General features: G+C 38.8%; 1 protein-coding gene across 8 annotated transcripts in view; it reads left to right on the top strand.

Annotated features, from left to right (window-relative positions):
- PHLDB2 (pleckstrin homology like domain family B member 2) overlaps positions 1-19,236 on the top strand; it is a 221,681-nt gene extending 202,445 nt beyond the window's left edge. For all 8 annotated transcript variants that reach the window (XM_036448409.2, XM_036448413.2, XM_045584005.1 and 5 more), the window contains 6 exons: positions 1,510-1,717; positions 10,345-10,435; positions 11,347-11,493; positions 13,554-13,773; positions 17,548-17,633; positions 18,301-19,236. In XM_036448409.2, the coding sequence (XP_036304302.2) occupies positions 1,510-1,717; positions 10,345-10,435; positions 11,347-11,493; positions 13,554-13,773; positions 17,548-17,633; positions 18,301-18,441 (893 nt within the window). In that variant the 3' untranslated portion in view covers positions 18,442-19,236. The remainder of the gene's footprint in view (positions 1-1,509; positions 1,718-10,344; positions 10,436-11,346; positions 11,494-13,553; positions 13,774-17,547; positions 17,634-18,300) is intronic.
- Positions 19,237-19,510: the final 274 nt, after the last annotated feature.

Genomic DNA, 19,510 nt, shown 5'->3' with positions numbered 1-19,510 from the left:
TTTCATTGCCTATTAGAAGCCTGAGTGTAAGATAAGCAGAGCACAAGGAAAGAGGCAAAATTCAAATAGGCCAATTGTAAGCTCCAAATAGGTCTAATAGTCAGTTTACTCAGACAGAAAGAGATAGCAAACTACAGTACTGGCTAAAGCAATGAATGAATAGAAGAATTTGTTTATTAGTATGACCCCTGCTTCCTGAGTGTATGGTACATAGAGAATTGAAAGGAAAGAAAAACTCAGTTTATGCTGCTCCAAATCAGCTGCTACCAAACAAGCTGTAGCAATAACACGAAGTAAAGCCAATGACCTAATGCACAGCTAACCAGGCACCAGGGTAAGGAAAACGCCTCTTAGTAATGGTACCTTTGCTGCTACTGATGTAGCTCCTACATTGTCATGTGGTTAATATCACCAGTTGTTGGAAGGCTGGCGGTTCAGATGAAAAAAGAAGACAGCTATAGCTACAGGTCCTCAAATAATGGTGTTTTGTTATAACATTGATGAGGTGCCATAGAAACTTAACTCTTGTTTATATCAATTAGCCTGTGAGAAAACTGGTTCTTGTATGGTCGTTTCACCACAGTTTCAAGAATCTATCAATGATGTTAGGACTTAATGTATGTACAGTAGCGAGGCGGAGTACAACCATTGGAAGGATTGCTGTCTCTGAATATTTTAAATAAGTAATAGCAGACAAGGAAATTTTTTAAAAATATATTTTATTGACTTTTCACAGAGAGGAAAGGAGAGGAATAGAGAGCTAGAAACATCGATGGGAGAGAAACATCGACAGCTGCCTCCTGCACACCTCCTACTGGGCATGTGCCCGCAACCAAGGTACATGCCCTTGACCGGATCGAACCTGAGATCCTTTAATCTGCAGGCCGACGCTCTATCCACTGAGCCAAACCGGTTTGGGCACAAGGAAATTTTTTTTTTTTAATGAGAAAAATGTACAGTTTGGCTCTTAACCAGATTGAAAGTATTAGTGATGATGAGTAAATAATAGGTTTCTCAAATCCTACACCTAGCTGATTCACTTGCTCTTTATGACTAGATTGGGTATCCCTTTAAATATGAATATCATTGAAGAAGTGATGGCCCTAAGACCCTGCTGTTGCCTGTCACTAGGAGTCATTTTGCCCTGATGTAAACTCAGCTATTTTGAAAGGATTCAGGGCCGTTCACTGTGTTTCTGTTTTGGTTTTCTTCTGTTTCTGTGTGTGCTGATAATATTAATCTCACTTGTGCAGCGATGTGGGAATGGCATAGGAAAGTGTCAGGTGATCCACTGACAAAAAAAAAAAAAAAGGTCACTCACAAGACCACTTCTTTGAATGTGGTGCTTGCACTGAGCATGATGCTGTTTCTTTGATCTTCTTGGCTTCAAAACAAATTAGACCAAGGGCCAAGTTTCATAGGCAGATGTTTTGGGTTGCTAGTTTGAGACTTATAAGATCTAAGACTGAAAAATGAGGCACAGTAACATATTTATGGCTCTTTCCTTAGGGTATAATCACCAACAGATGAGTGAAGGACAAAGGCAGAAATCTTCTGAGTTCTACAACCGCACAGCATCTGAATCAAATGTCTACTTGAACAGTTTCCACTACCCAGATCACGGCTACAAGGACCAGGCCTTTGATACTTTGAGCCTAGACAGCTCTGATAGCATGGAGACCAGCATCTCTGCTTGCTCACCTGACAATATCTCTAGGTAAGATTTCTTTGTAGGTAAGGTGTGTCTGGTTGGGAGAAGGATCTGGTGGTTTCACAAAGTAAAGACATCAATTTGGGGCAATGTATGTATATATACAAACCCAAATTTCTGAGACATAAAGAGTCTGTAATGCAGAAAGAAGTTGGGTGTCATGGTGGCCTTTAAAATAATTTCTTTGTATCCTGTGTGACCCAGCCAGTCAGACATCAGGTAGTCCATCTTTCTTCATTGTTTACATTTGAGTTCACATGTATACTGTGCTTCAAAACCATTTTGCTTCTGTTGGTTGACTCTAAGCTTCATTAGGACTGCTTTTGATTAAATAAAGAAATAATCTCCAAGAGCAGAGTAAGAACTTTGAAGGATTTCTTACCCTTGTGTTTCATTAAAAAGGAGGCTTTAGCTGTTCTGCATATTTAAATTTTTTGTAAGGATTTAACCATTCACATTTGTGTTTATACTTTGAGGCACACAAAAATGTTTTCATGGGATTATGGCTAAAGGCACATCTAAGACATAGAAAGTCGTGGTACTCTTTCTCTTCAAAAGCTTTGATGATGCCCTACTACCTTTTGAATAAAGTAAGACCCCAGAACATGGCATTCTCCCTTGTTCATTCTCTTCTCCTGATGCACCTCACAGAACTTTGTACCATTAATTGAAAGGATGATGAATTCTCAGATCTCTGCACCTTTAACCATCTTGGTCCTTGCCCTGGAATTGTGTAGTTTGTTCACTCATTCATTTATAGGCTTCTTCATTCCACAAAAACACATGGATTCCTGTACAGTCAGCAGTGGGCTAGAATCGGCTCATACTGGCTGACAAGTGCCAAGGTGCACATCTTCTCCTAACTCTGCAATCAGTGATGTCATGTTGGAAGTTTGAGATTGTCCATGGTGGGAATATACATCTCACATAAATCAACAATTGCTACACATCAGGGTTTTTGTTTTCCTCCAGAGAGCTAGAACACCAGCACACCAGTGTCTTTTGTCAGTTCATGCTTTTGTTTGTTTTATTCATTCAACCTGTACCTACTGAGCACTGATCTTGTCTGGCCTTACAAACTATCTATTCCATCATCATTGTCTCACTCCCATCTGACCTGGAGAAATTCTCCTCATCCTTCAAGTTCAAACTGAAGTTGGAAACTCATATGAAAAATTTCCTTCAGGGCTTTTTCTTCTGTATTTCCATTGCACTAGCTATTTTTCTTCTATTATATCACTGATCCCATTGCAGTGTAAATTTTTTCTTCAGTAATTAATGGGTGAAATCCTCAATGTCAAGGAAGATGTCTAATCATCTTTCACTTTCCACACCCAGTAGAGATATTGATGTATAGTAGGTATTCTATAAGTTTTAGCTAAATAAATACCTTAGGATGTAATAAAATGGACATATTTTCAATTTTAACATTTTTCTGTGTTTGTTAATTGGCTTAGAAGCATTAAGATTTAAAGCAAAAAGAAATCCAATATTCAATAAATACTAATTGAGCATTTTTGTATCTTAAAAGAAAATGTCTAGATGGATAGCTGCCATCAAACAAGTTTTCCTATATTGGAATGAAGGCACAGGCTAAGGACAGGAGTACTTGTTCCACTTAAAGCAGACCTCAGACTTCTCTCGGCCCTGATTTGCTAGTCTGTGAAACGGAGGGCTTCTTTCTTGAAAAAAGAGGAAGAACGGCTTTTTAAATATTTTGATGGAAAATTGCCATCATCTGAACATAATTTAATTCTTTAAAATGGTTTCAATAACTTACCCTCCCCCCCACAAAAAAAAAGTATAAAAATAAAAAAGAGTGACAAAGGCAGAAGGAAAGACTATTAGCAAGTTATACTTAGCATTTGGTTAGTGTTTCATAAATGAAAAGAATATGAGAGAGCCAATTGTAACCAGCCATTGTAGCCAGGAAATTGGGGGGGGAGAAGGGGAAGAAGGGAAGTTATTATAGTCTATAATAACTAGGGTATGGTGTATTTTAATTCTGACATTAGTGGGCAAAATATTAATATTACTGGATATATGCTATCAGGAGAAAAAAAAAAAGGCATTCCTGGGAAAAACATAAAAGCAACCATAATTGTAATTACCGCTTATCACATGGAAATGACCCAAATTTAAGGAAGGAATTATATAATAATAATGAATAAAGATGTTATTTTTACTGCATTATTATTTAATGTTAGAAGGTTTAGTATTTCATTTTATTCAATATTAGAGGCCCGGTGCACAGATTCATGCAATGGTGGGGTCCCTCTGTCTGGCCTGCAGGGATTGGGCTGAAACCGGCTCTCAGACCTCCCCTGAGAGGTCCCAGATAGTGAGAGGGCACAGGCCAGGTTGAGGGAACACACCAGTGCACAAATCTGTGTACCGGGCTGGTTTCAACCCGATCCCCACTGGCCAGGTCCAGAGACCCCACCGGTGTACGAATCCATGCTTCAGACCTCTAGTATTCATATAAGATCTTTATTTAATCTCTTCCCACCCTCCCCCCTACCCTTTCCCTCTGAAATTTGTCACTCTGTTCCATGTTTCCATGCCTGTGATGTCCGCTCCTGCATTGAGTGGTAGTGTGCATCATAGCTACCGGAAGGCCAGTCATTTAGGCATATATATTAGAAGATGCATTATTTTCCTTTTATATATATATATATATATATATATATATATATATATATATATATATATAACATGACTATTTTGAGGAAGACTCATGAGTGTGTGGAACATTGGGCATCCAACCATCTCTCGCCTGAAGGTGCTGAGGCAGTCCCTGTGGTCCTGGTGAGGGTGTTGGAGCCGAGCCAGCGGGAGCTGACATTCTCAGGACAGAAATCCTAGAGCTTTGAGTAGTTATTCATAAATGACTGTTATCCTATGTAAACTGACCAGACCAATTCGATGTGGTAGTTTTGAATAACCGGATAAAAACAGAAATCAGTAACTCAGCAACTATTATATAATGACGATGGGGAATAAAAGTTGGACGTTAAAACAGAGAATACAAAATGCAGCAGTTTAGTTTACCAATGTAGTAATCATAGAGGGACTGCCCACGTTTCTTTGGCACTTTGTACTTAGTTGTTATTTGGAAAACATCAGACTACTCTCCCCTCTTCCCTAATAATTGTGAACATGTTATAACAATATTCCTATGATGAATTCTTGAAAGCTTGACCTTTTTTTTCCTTTTTTCTTTTTGAGCCATCCTTTTTATTGATTTCAGAGAGGAAGGGAGAGGGAGAGAGAGAAATAGAAACATCAATTATGAGAATCACTGATCGGCTGCCTCCTGCATGTCCTACTGGGAAATGAACCCACAACCCAGGCATGTGCCCTTGACCTTAATTGAACCTGAGATCCTTCTGTCTGCAGGCCAACACTATCACTGAGCCAAGCCAGCTGGAGTTGAGCCATCTTTAATAAATACATACACTCTAAGGTTTTTCCTATCTCGATGTTTTATTCTTCTTCTGTTTTCTCTTCCCCTCTTCTTTCCCTTCAAAATTAGAAGTAAATATGCATCTTTCCAAATAATCACTCCCCTCCCCATCTCTCCTACTTAACTGGAGGTCAGCAACTGCAGCGCAGCAGTGAGTACAGGAAATTACCTAAAAATGAACCACTTCAATTATATTTACCAACCATTACAAATTCAGACTGACGAACACTTAAGTATGGTGACCAGCAAAACCTTAATTTATTTTTGTTTGCTCATTTGGTTGCTTTTTCTTAGAACGGTTTCCAAGGGTTGAAAACAAGAATGTTCCCACTGAACATGCCGCATTACGAAAACAGCATCATTGCAGTGACCGTTCCAGGTAGTTAGGTGTGGCCATCGTCGTTTTCCATAGTTCCTGCACACGGAACTGACCTGGCAGTGCCAGCAGTTGTGGGTAACCAGTCGCTACAGTCAGCAATTACTCACAGCTTTTATTTAATTTTTCTGTCAGATCCTCTGAAGTTCCAAAAATGGCAGAGTAGAAGATGCCTAGAAAAGGTCTAGCAGACAAGGGAGAGAAAAACAAGTATGTCTCCTCTGTGCCACCATGTACTTTTAAAAAACCCATGCTACCCTAGGATAAGCCCACACCCATTGTTATGGTGGAAAATCAAGGATAAACATCAGGGAAGTGGGTAATAGGAACTAATGTTTGGAATGTGTATTACGACAACTTCCTTAATGGGAACTCTGTGAAGATAGTAGAAAGAAGAATAAAGGACTAAAAATTTTCTCATTTAAAAAAAATTTTTTTAATTATGTATTAAAATACTCTGAAATAATACATATTTCAAAAAGGTAATTGCATGCTGAAATTCTAGTGACATAAACATAGTCTTGTGGTTTATTATGTCACAAAAAGCCATTTGTAGAATTATAGAATTCCTCAGACTTGTGGGTACATTTGCCCTTCAGTTTTTGTTGAGACATCATTTTGCATCTACCAAAGTTACTTGAGTCAGACAATGTTTTTGCTTTTTCAGCATTCTTACTACACAGTAAACAAACATGGAGCTAAGAAAGCAGGTCTTGGTTTTAGAAAACAGTAACTGAGAATTGATTCTGCATAAAATCTATATTCTGCTAGAATTACTGATTATCTTATAGTGTTGTAAATACAAAATTATTACTATTGCCATTATTTATAACTTACTAAGTTCTGACCCTGTGCTCATATGTTTTTTAGAAAATGTTGAGGAAGCTGATTGCTCATGATAGCTTAAAAACCAACAATGTATGTGAGAGAAAGAAATAAGTGTGGGAACCGGATTGAGAACAATTGATGGCTGAACTTGGTTTTAAAAAATGCTTTAACCAGAATTTGAGGTGCTTCTTATCCCTTGATTTTAGGCTAAGGTTTATATTCTGCTTTCTACCCTGGATAGTGTTAACCAAAGAAGAGGTTTAGGCTCCAATAAAAAACAAAAAGTATTTATTTGATCAAAAAGGTTTACAACCCAGGAGGCCCAGGTTCAGGCAGCAACCTCAATTGTGCTCAGAAGAGAAAAGAGAAAGGCAGGATTTTATAGAAGTGAAACTTACAAGTCCGGTTTCCATTCTGGTCCTCCACGAAAATGAAGGAATCTGGTTAATTTACCAGGTATTGGGCAGTTCCAATATGCAAATGAGGGAGTCAGAAATTAGGAGGAGGAAGTGACGCCCATAGCTGTCCATACAGCAGTTGTCCCAGGATGTTTAAGGCTCAGCGTTGAGCGGAGTGTAGCAACCAGTTAGCCACCTCAGAGCAGCTCTGAGAACTGAGGCAGGACATGAGCACAGGCCTCACATCCTCAGTGGCCTCCTTACTCTTTTTAAAGTGAATCTCATCAAAGGGTGGCAGCATGATTTCATAGAGCAGCAGAAGTTTTACTGAATAAAAGTAGCTTAATGCCAAGGAAATATTCAAGCAGACAGTAACAAAAATGTGCCTGTGGAGAACAATTAAGTGTCTATGGATAAAAATTTATATTTTTAATAAAATACTTGTGTCTTTTTAAAATGTATCCAGCATAGTTTAAAAAATTTTTTTTGACTTTAAGTGCCTAAAATAATGAAGACATGGTCAGTGTTAACATGTACTTTCTTCTATCAAGTGTATTCAGAAAACTCAGTTCATTTGGTGCAAAAATTAAGACATTTATGAAACATTGCCAAATAAAATTGGATATAATTGGCATAAAATTAATTAGAACTATCCTATATAATAAAAAGGTAACATGCAAATTAATCCTCACACCCTCACAAGATGGCTGCCTATGACCAGGCCGGCAGGGTGTTAGTGAGGGATGACCAAACAACTGAACAGCAGGCAGTGTGGGGTGACCAGGCAGGTGGAGGGGTCTGTGAGGGGTGACCAGGCCGGCAGGGGAGCAGTTGGGGGTGACCAGGCCAGTAGCAGTGGCAGTTAGGGGTGACCAAGGCTGGCAGAGGGGGGCAATTAGGGTTGACCAGACCAGTAGGGAGGGCATGAGAGGGCAGTGAGGAGTGACTAAGCCAGCAGGAGGGGAGGGGCAGTTGGAGGTGACCATGCTGGGGGTGGGGGGACGGGCAGTTAGGGGCAACCAGGCAGGCAGGTAGATGAGCAATTAGGAGCCAGTGCTTCAGGATTATGAGAGGGATGTCTGCCAATTTAGGCCCGATCTCCCAAGGGGTCCTGGATTGAAAAGGGTACCCCCATGCATGTATTTCATGCCCCAGGCCTCTAGTTATCAAATAAATAGAAAACTCTATGAAAATTTCTTTTAAAAAATGAACAGAGATATTGAAAGTTGGGTAAATGTTTGAAAACTTACCCCCAAGATGAACCCAAATTGCAAATATATGAAAAACCATGGACTGAAAATGTTTGTATTGAACCAGGTTACTTGCAACCAGTTCATCTGGGTAGGTTTCAGTGGCTTCAGGGTCATGCTGAGGCCAGTGAGTGGAAGCTATAGGAATATGCCACATGAGAATCATCATTCTAACAGTGCTGTCCAATCAGTGAAGGATTGGATACGCTGACTTTTCTGTAACAATGTTCAGGGCACAAGCTAGATAATAAATAGGAATGTTGGATAAACCACAATTTATTCATTTACCTACTGAAGGATGTCTTGGTTGCTTCCAAATTTTGGCAAATACCAGTATGAAAAAAACTGCTAAAAAACCTGTGTTCATAGTACTGTTTTTAAGATAAACCACATGTCCAGTGTTACTGTGGTCATTTATCTCTTCAAAACAACCGCCAAAACCGGTTTAGCTCAGTGGATAGAGCGTCGGCCTGCGGACTGAAGGGTCCCGGGTTCGATTCCAGTCAAGGGCATGTACCTTGGCTGCAGGCACATCCCCGGTAGGGGGTGTGCAAGAGGCAAGTGGTCGATGTTTCTCTCTCATCGACATTTCTATCTCTCTATCACTCTTCCTTCCTCTCTGTAAAAAATCAATAAAATATATTTAAGAAAAACAAAAAACAAACAAAAAAAAACAACAACCTACGTTTGAGATGATCCAAAGCCTGATTTTGAAAGACCACAGTAATAATTATCTTACTGTATTTTCCGGTGTATAAGACGACCCCCTAATTTTACAGTTAAAACATAGGTTTAGGCCTATATTCGCTGTATAAGACTACCCCCCACTTCGGAGGCAACCCCAGTTCTTCTTTTAATAGACCGCCTCTCTAACTTAGCCAATCCAAGCAGGATTTTTATGCATGCAAATTATACATGTTCTGTACCCGAAGCTACACTGTGTTCTAGTAAAAAGCCTGCTCAGATTGGCCAGAGTCAGAGCGGCGGTCTATTAAAAAAAGAACTGGTGTTGCCTCCGAAGTGGGGGGTAGTCTTATACAGCGAATATAGGCCTAAACCTATGTTTTAACGGTAAAATTAGGGGGTCATCTTATACACCGGAAAATACGGTGTGTGTAAATATATGAACTCACTTTTATATGTCTTACAAACATAAATTCCTCCTATGTGCTGGATGCTATGCTATGAGGGATAGAGGCAGAAAGAGAGTCTGGGGAAGAAGACAGAGAAGTAAGTGATTGTACATGTGCACACGCATAAGAAACAACTTCGGTTCTCCCGCGGCTGCACACATCAGAGTAAATACATTTTGACCTCAGCTACCATCTCTCTTTTCCAAACTAGTGAAATAAAATGTAAGCAAGTGAAAAATAGAAATTTTTTGTTTATTTTAAACATTGCCAAGTCATTTTCTAACTCATTTAATTATCCTTAACTTTTCTTGTCCTCTGTTGTTGTTTTTTCCCTTTACGTGTGTGTGTGTGTGTGTGTGTGTGTGTGTGTGTGTGTGATGTCTTTCCCAGGTTGCATTTCTTATGAAGCTCTTGGATCCCTTTATTCAGTTAGTTCACTTCCAAGTTCTTCTCTTTTTCATTTGGTTACCCCTAGCTCTTCTTTCAGTGTTCATTTCCTCTGGTTTTTGTTTTTTCCATTTAGTTGTTTGTGTGATGTCTTTCCCAAGGTGCATTTCTTTCAAAATTCTTGGATCCCTTTATGCAGTTTGTTCACTGGTATGGCGGGTGGGTATTGTTGATAAAACTGGCCACCACCCTCCCACTGCACCTATAAGTAGTCATTTTTTTAATTGGCATTATCATTTAGGAAATAAATTGCCCACAGATGTGAAGGCACAACAAAAAAAAAGCTAATGACACATATTCCCAACCAAATAAAGGTACTTGAAACCATAGATGTCATTTACTTAGAACTTTAGTGACAGTCCTGTTGGTCTGTCCACTCTGAATAATTCAGCTAATCGGAAGTCCTCCCTCAGGCCAAGATTTTTAGACTTTGCAAGAAGCATTTTGAAAACATTCTTCATAAAATTGTTATCAGTTTGTTTATGGCTAAAGTACTTGAGTGTTATGTTGATTGCCTGTATTTTGTCTCCTACACTGAGGTAAGTTAGTATCACCTACAATTTTCAGAGTTGAGTTGACTTGCCCCTTCAGACCTTTTAAATAGCATTGGATTTTTTTCCTACACCTTCGTGAACCTGTGTGTGTGTGTGTGTGTGTGTGTGTGTGTGTGTGTGTGTGTTTGAAGATATCTCATTCCAAAACAATATTCTTGAAAGGCTTTTGTGTTTTATTTAGCGCCAGCACTTCAAATATTGCCAGAATAGAAGAGATGGAGAGACTTTTGAAGCAGGCTCATGCGGAGAAGACACGGCTGCTGGAATCCAGGGTAGGTCTCTTAGATCGTGATGCTGGAAGGCAGAGAAGTGAGGTGCAAGGTGCTCTGTGCTTGAATCGGGAAGCTATTCTAGGGCCTCACTCAGTGATGTGATCGTGGAGTAGTCACTCAACCTTTTTTGTCTTCGTTTTCTTATCTGACAACTAAGGGTGTTAGATGATTTCTAAGGCTCTTTACTCCACTACAATCTTTCATAATTGAAATTAGACATAGTGCTGATGGAGACTGAAATGAATGCTTTGTATTATGTTTTTCTTTTGACGAGCACTTTTTTGCCTGCCAAAGAATGTCTTTATGTAGTCTTTATTTCCTTGTCAGCTTGCATTAACTACACTATTGTCACATTAAAAATTCCTCGTTATTGTGACTGTGTTTCGAGCAGAATCTGAACTTCCTTAGGAATCCCCCAGAATGCCTTTGCATCCTGTCTTGGGGCACCTCCTTTCCTCTTCCACATGCTTCCTCTGCGACCTTTGGCCAGGAAGCTGCAAAGCAACAACAGGAATTGGAAGGACCCGTGCATGACCTTCAGTTAGAAGAGGGCAACTGAAAGAAAGGCTAACTCTCATGACCAGTGTTGGTTGACAGTTTGAGAGGCTTTTTACTACAAATGGGAGAATCGTGGTCATCAGTATGAAAAGACGGAATGTACTGTAATCACTGGCTGGATTTTCACTTAAATTTCATTTTTTAAGTTCAAGTTACTGGTTGCCTTTTTGCATAGGATGATTTTGCAAGCTATGTGAGAGGTGATTACAAGTGTTTTAGTCGAGGTTACATATTATAAGGGACCAAGTTATAAGCCAAAATTTCTAGTGAGAATTTCCTTTCTGATATTAATTGGACTCATTCAAATATAATCAGGATGTCTCTTAAAATGTACTCTGCCTGATGATATTTAGGAACGGGAAATGGAAGCCAAAAAACGAGCTCTGGAAGAAGAGAAACGACGCCGAGAACTCCTGGAAAAACGATTGCAGGAAGAAACTAGCCAGAGGCAGAAGCTGATTGAAAAGGAAGTGAAAATAAGGGAGAAACAAAGGGCACAGGTTGGTGGGTCAATCTGGATTCATGAGAGTATGTTGCCCCCTAGTGGCTGTCCTGCAGAGGAAGGTAATTCTGTGTCAGGATGTCTTCCGGGAATTGGCTCTTGACATGTAGTGGCTAAGGGGAAAATGCGCTTAGAGGGCAAAAAATACCAAATACGTTGAATTTGAAACTTATCAGGGCCTATCAATCAAATGACACTTTTCTCTGCTTATGCATAAAACATTTGATGGAAAAACACTTTTTCTTCTACCCATTTTGGGGGCTATATTTTAAAAGGAGAATTTTGTTGAGGAGCTTTGAAAAATGTAGCTGGATTTACTCCTGAAAGCAAATACAACACCCAAACGAAAAGCTTTGGCTGAAGAAGAGAAGAGATCCTATTAAGGCATCTTTTGGGAGCAAACACTCCAGAACAGGGTAATTTTATCACACCCGTTTCTTGGTGGTGGAGTTAGTGTTCTGGTTTGTTGTTGTTTCCTAACCACTGTATTATCTATCACAGCTGTCCCCGTTACTACACTAGTGCACACACATGTGCATGAAATTACTGAACTCGAGCAAGACTTGGGAAACCAGATGAAACTGGTTTTGCTCAGTGGATAGACCGTCGGTCTGCACACTGAAGGGTCCCAGGTTCGATTCCAGTCAAGGGCATGTACCTTTGTTGCAGGCACATCCCCAGTAGGAGGTGTGCAGGAGGCAGCTAATCGATGATTCTCATTGATGTTTCTAACTCTCTGTAAAAAATCAATAGAATATATATTTTTTTTTAAAAAGACTTGGGGAACCACCCATTCTTTTTAACTTCCTATCTTGGTCATCATAGAGTTTGAATTTAAATCCATGTAATTTGAAGTTCAAATCAGTTTTACCAACATTTACTAGACTTAAAGGTAAAAGGCATCATTTCTCTTGTTCTATGTGGTTGCTGGCAGTTGCTAGTACAGCAGTGAGAGGCTTTCTTTAAGGCTGCGATGCACCATAGGCCTGCAACATCTGTTTACAAAGTGCCTCAGGATCAAAGGCAAAGTATCGAAGGAGAGCTACAAAGGGAAACATGCTCATTTTATTTTATTAAGCCAAACCTCTGCCAAATTTTGATTCACCGTTTAGGATTCTGAAAGCCAAACCAAAAAAGCACAATTCCATTTTAATCCTAATTATAAGGTTTAACCAAGTCTATGATGAGGTCATTTTCCCCAGGGTAAAAGGAGCGGGTTAATGTGACAGGGTCAAATAAAGCATTATTTTAGAAGCCTTGCCCATGGTGATCTGTGCTTCCTGGATCAGACGCACCTCTCCTCCAGCCGCAGTAAAATAAAAGTCATCTCTTCGCTGTCTGGTCCTGGACAGAATTTTGACTCCACTTCTTACCTTAGTTTAGCTTCGCTTTGCAAAACATACATCTCTCTGCCTTAGATTTCTATTAGAGAGTGTATGTATGGAAGCCGATGTGTACAGCTGGGGGTGGGGGGTGGGATCTTGTGGGGTTTGTACTTACTAAAGAATGTTCCATCAGTCATGTCTGAAATTATTTAAGAACTGTTGTGAGGTGGGGTGCAGGGGGTGGAGAATAACTGGAAACTTGACAGTGAAGGAGTCCTCATTGTAGGAAGCCACCCAGGTAACTTCATGCTTCACCCCGCTGTTTTTAAGTGCCAAGTACCGTTTTGAAAGCTAAGATAAATGACATTTTTCCATTTTCTCATCTGTCCATTTCTAGACTTAGAATCTATTGGCCTGGGTTTACTAGACTAAGGTGACCAGATGTCCCGCTTTTGGCGGGACAGTCCCGATTTTTAACAATTTGTCCCGAGTCGCCGCAGGACTCGGGACAAATTGTTAAAAATCGAGACGTCTGGTACCTAGCCCTACCAACCCCTGCAATATTGTAGCATCCTTCTTAAAATACTACCCACTTTTTAGACCCCATGTGCTCAAAATCACATGGGCATTTTTTTTTAATGCTTCGGCTTTTCGGTTGTTTTCTGCTTCCACCCCTCTGATCTACACGAAGCAAATAACTAGTTTCGGGTGCAATGGGTTTGCCCTTTTCCAGGCTCGGCCTCTGACACGCTACCTGCCCGTCCGGAAGGAGGACTTTGACCTGCGGAGCCACGTGGAGACCGCGGGCCACAACATCGACACCTGTTACCACGTCTCCATCACTGAGAAGACCTGCCGCGGATTCCTCATCAAGATGGGCGGGAAAATTAAAACGTGGAAAAAACGTTGGTTTGTTTTTGATCGGAACAAGCGCACGTTCTCTTATTATGCAGGTGGGTGATGGGGAAAACCTAAATAGTGTATTCAAATGAGGAGCCCTCTGTTAAAGAGGAAAGGCAATAAAATGCAGTGCAAATAGTGAATTGGTAAATAATAGAAATAAGGACAATATTAACTTTGTAAATGTGTAATTATTTTATGTTCAGATTATATGGTCCACATGATATGAATTTCCTCTTAGGAAAAAAATAAAAATCATGCTTTCTAAAAGTGCAAATTAATCTATCCTAGTTCTTAAATAAGCTCAAGTCCAAATACATATTAAATGGAATATATTTTTGGGACCAAAGTTTCTCTTTTTAAACCATGAAGCCAGAAAAAAAAGGTTTCTATTTATTTATTTACTTATTTATTTATTGTCATATGCCCTATGTAAGTCACACACAATTAGGCAACCGTAGCTGACAGTCATACAGCTATAGTTTATAAACTGGAATGGTCTTTTAATCACAGAGAGTAAAGCTTATCAGTGAACTAGTGAATAAGTAAGTATTTATTAAGTGACTGAAATATTTTGGATGCTAAAATAGAGTCTAAATGATGGATCATGAGAAACACACCCTATTTAATCTTCCATAAATACAGGAATATTAGTGTAACTGGTATTCTTACCCACAAGCCTCTTATTTACCCTTGATTCATAGGAAACATGTCCATTTCCACCACAGTGCGGCTCTGGCCGCCTTTCAGCTCTGAAGAAGGGGCATTATCCCAAAGGTTACGAAAAGACTCATTCTGTGATGACTGTATCAGCATTTATAGCCTTGTCAGGAATTGTTCTTAAAAAGGATGTATGTGATAAGTAAAAAATAACAGTTCAGCCATTTGATCTATAGTGCGAGGTCAGGATATGTTTATGACAAGAGTATCAAAACCAAGAAGCATGTGAAAGAAATGAAATACTGGCTATGGAGCACCAGATTGGGGTGAGGAGAGGGTGAGGGTATGTGCCTTTTATAGGAGCTCTTTGAGTGGGGTTCCAGTTACTACAATACATTGGCTACTGGCCTGACACGAATGGCCGAACCTTACAGGTCTCCTGCTTTGCCTCTCTCCGGCTTTATGACCTTGAATTCTATAGGAATCCAAAGACATTCTCTCCAGTTAGTATGATAGAGAAGATGCCTATTTAATAAGAAATGGTAATTTAGCATCTGCAAAATGCATTAAAAAACAAACTTTGCTATGTGCTAGTCTTCACAGGCAACCTCACCCAGAGTTTTCCAAAAGTAAAATTTTGAAATAATTTCAGACAAAGTTTCATTCTTCTTTTCCCTGGAATCCTTCCTTCATTTTATCTGTCAGCTGGGTGGTTCTGTGTCCCTTCCTTTTGACCCATGGAAGTGAGTTTTTCCAAACTTAAACTTCTTAGTGACTGGTGTTCAATTTTTTACAAACCTCCTTGGTATATGGAAAATCACTCAGAATCCTAGTGCATAAAACAGACATAATATTTAATTCATTTTTTAAAATATTTATATGCCCTATAACTGACTGGTGGGACCTCATTTGGCAAATGCTGCCCAGTTGGCTCTGTTTGAAGCCATCACCAGCTTTGCCTGCTGCTGCCACCTCCACCCACACTTGTTCCCAAAACAGCACCACATTCAGGAACAGATCAGTCCACTGGAAGTTGTACAGATTGCAGTTCAGGCTGGACTTGATCCCACTTTAGCCATGCCCCTTTAGCTTATCAGTGAGGTAGATGGCCATGGTATGCATGAAGGAGCTATAGAGGTGAGTGCTGAAAGCTGGAGTCTTTGGTCTCTGTTGGCCTTGAACCCGGGCTCTGTACTTGGCCTCCACATACTAACTGGGTAACTTTAGAAGAGTCTTTAAAGAATTGAGGCACAGAAAAAAAAAATGTCTGTAAACTGATAGGATAATGCTATTGAAACAACATGAGTAACATTACCTCACCAGCTTACCAAAAGCATTGTGATTGCCTTAGTTCATAGTGTCCTTGTGAGGCCTATATTTTTCAGAATTCTTTCTCATATAGCAAGTGCCAAACAGAAGTTTCATTTCCACAGTTTTCTGTTTGCTTGAAACACTAACAAGATTTACTTTTATCTTCAGATTTTATTTTGCATCTGTTTTCAGAGAACAAAGTGATATTATATTCCCATGAATATTGCAGACTCTTCCCAACAAATGTTTGAGATATATACAATTAAATAGCTTTATTTTCTACTGCACTTCCCAGGCCTTAGGATCTAGGGGATATTGTTTTTCATGCTAGGATTTTATTGTTGTTTGGGGGTGGGGGGAGAAAGGGGATATTCATTAGTAAAACAATAAAAATAAAAATCCAATAAAAGTATCTATAAAGAAATTGCCTCTTTCCCATCACAAAGTTCTAACCTTTTCCCACTATTACATCTGAAATATCCTTTTAGATTTTCTCTATTCATTTATATATCAATTTCATTGTGTTACATGTGTTCTTTATTCTTTAATACAGTTTAATACACTGTTCATAACTTTTTTCACATTACAATATTTCAAGATTTTTCTCTACTGAGCACATATCAGTCTACCTCCATCTTTCAGTAGCTGTTAGATTCCATTTTATGGCTAGTCCGTTATTGAATCAGTTCCCCACTAAAGTCCAAGCAGACTTTGGCAGCATTCTGCTATAACAAATACAAATCTGTGTGCATGTGCCTCAGGAGCTTTTACACAGAAAGTTTTAGAAGTAGAATTGCTGAGTAAGAGGATGGTTTTGCATTTTTAATTGTGTTTATTTTATCAAATTGCCTTCCAGCCGAAACCAGTTTGGCTCAGTGGATATAGGGCATTGGCCTGCGGACTGAAGGGTCCTGGGTTCGATTCCGGTCAAGGGCATGTACCTTGGTTGCGGGCACATACCCAGTAGGGGGTGTGCAAGAGGCAGCTGATAGATGATTCTCTCTCATCGATGTTTCTCTCTAGCTCTTTCCCTTCCTCTCTGTAAAAAATCAATAAAATATATTTTGTTAATTGCCTTTCAAAAAAGGCTTTATTTTATTTGCATTTCCACCAACAAGATATGATAGAGTCTCTTTCTCTGCATCCTCATCATTCTTTAAAAACTTTTAATATGCTCATGTGTATGATTCTTGATGAATTTAAATTAGATTTCGGGAATTTATTAGATTACAGAGTGGTGGTATTTATTTGGTTGGTGGTTGGTTGGTTGTTTTTTAAATGTTTTGTTTGCTTTTTATGTAAAATCTGATGAAATCTTAGAAACAGTTTGGAAAATGCTGCATTGAAGGGACGTTAAATTATTGATGTGAAGCTCTAATAGGAAACAGGCAAATAAATCAAGCATGCCAGACAAGAAATTGGTAGAAAAGAAATATAAGTAGCATATTATTTTAAAATATAAGTCAAAAAACATAATTGTTACAGATTTCATTACAACAGCTCTGCATATTCATAATTCCATTCTAATGTCTTAGAGAATGTGGAGAAATTATTTATATCCATGTCAATGGTGTTTATTCTTTTGTGTGTTAATCTGACAGTCAGAAGTCCTGGATTATTTTTTGACTGCTATTTTGCTGAAAAACTTTGGGTAAAGTCACTTAATCCCTTCAGTTTGGGCTCATAATTTCATCTTTTTTCAATATAGAACAAGGCTAATGCACTAACCTAAAATACTGAATTAAATGTAGATAATTTTAATATTAGATAAGTATTTTAATGGTGACTGCAGTGAATTATAATTTTTCCTGCCCATTGGTGGTAATAACGTATTTAACACTCATCTATTGTTGCAGATAAGCATGAAACGAAATTAAAAGGAGTAATATACTTTCAAGCCATTGAAGAAGTATACTATGACCACCTCAAGAATGCTAATAAGGTAACCATTGATTTTTCAGGTTTCTACCATTTTAATGCATACCTAACTTGGCAAACTGTGTGTGTGTGTGTGTGTGTGTGTGTGTGTGTGTGTGGGTGGGTGTGTGTGTTTATTTGAAGCAATTTAGATTTATTGTTCTGACATAACAGATAGATATGATCAGAATGGTATAGAAAAATAACCATAGATTATTTTAATTAGTAATTATTTTAATTAGTAATTAGTACAGCTGATCTTTTTGTGTGGGGGGGAGGACACACGTCGTGGCACAGTGAGAAAATGTTCTGGACATATTGTTTGGAGAGACCCTGCTAAGTGACTCTTTGCAAGGGTGCTAAGACCCTACTACCTGCTTATGAGGAAGGAACTGAGTAGGGCTGAGACTAACAGCCATTGTTTGTTGAGCACCCACCATCGGCGAGGTTTACAGGGGAACTGCTAAGAGGGTTGGTGAGCTCCCTGAAATTTCTTGTGCAGAAAGGCCAGAAAGATAGTCAGTCTTGAGAAAGGTGTTGGGACTGGGGTATAGGTTATACCAGAGCAAAAGTAATGCCCATGTAGATTTGCATAAATTGGAACTTTTAAAGAAGAAGCAGCCCTGGTGTCATTTTATGTTAAAGTTTCAAGATACGTGTGTTACATTTTTGTTTCCTTTTTTGGTTTTTAGAGTCCTAACCCATTACTCACCTTCAGTGTCAAGACACATGACAGAATCTATTACATGGTGGCCCCATCACCCGAAGCCATGCGGATCTGGATGGATGTCATAGTTACTGGGGCAGAAGGCTACACTCACTTCATGTTGTAGTGAACTGGAGCCACGGTCCACATCAGGGCAGACTGCAATAATCTCTTACAAGAATGAAGCCATATGGTATCCCAGATGGAAAGACCCAAAGGCCCAGCCCTTTAACTGTACATACTCTCAGAACTCCTTTCATATGAAGAGGAAGCCATTTGTAAATGAGAAAGAAGGGATTTTAATTCAAAGCTTGACCTCAAATAGCAAAAGAATCCAATACCTATGAGAAAGAAAACACTATTTTCATAAATAGCATCACTTAGAGGAGCATTTCTAATAAACTATTTTTTAGCAATGGCTGATCTTGGTGAACTAAACAGTTTACAAAATGTACATACTTGGAAATATGTATTAATTACTTTAGCACCCAAATCATTGGTATTGACATTTTTGGTATTAACTGGCTTTTTAAAAATAGGAGCATTTTGCTGAAGGTTATTAGAAATATGAGCATAGAGAACTTTGGAGAAGAATATATTACAGGAAGAACTTTTGCCCTAATTTTTAAGTATTGCACCAAACCAAAGACTTGACATGACCTCTGTTTAATAGTAGTAGTTTCAAGTGATGAACTGCATTTGGTATTATTCTACACTTTAAAATGATGCTTTGATGCCATTAAGTGCCCAGGCAGTTGACTTTGAAGGGTTGCCACCAGCATAAGCTAATATATTGTGTGTATATATATATATATATATATATATATATATATATATCAAACCATTTCTTTATAAAATAAGAAACAGAAAGCTGTGTATTTTAAAAAGAAACAGTCTTGTACAGATATTTTGTCACATTGGGCAATTAAAAAAAAGAGACTATTAAATATTAGGAGCTTGTTTTCCTGAAGATTTCTCCATTCCCAGTGCTGAAAATACAAGTAACCAGTGGCCAATTCCTTAGATTGTCACGATTTTCCTTTGTTATGGAGCACACCTGTTAGTTATAGCCTCACAGGACATAGCTATGAAATCAGAGTTGTGGTTTTGTGTTGTTGTGGTTTTTTTTTAACCAAAGAACAGACCAATGAAAATGCTTATTTACAGAATGCTGTAGTTTTATAAAATATCCAATG

Source organism: Pipistrellus kuhlii, unplaced genomic scaffold, assembly GCF_014108245.1.
Source record: "Pipistrellus kuhlii isolate mPipKuh1 unplaced genomic scaffold, mPipKuh1.p scaffold_m20_p_2, whole genome shotgun sequence".
Taxonomy (NCBI): Eukaryota; Metazoa; Chordata; class Mammalia; order Chiroptera; family Vespertilionidae; genus Pipistrellus; species Pipistrellus kuhlii.
This window is presented reverse-complemented; position numbering and strand designations above follow the sequence as displayed.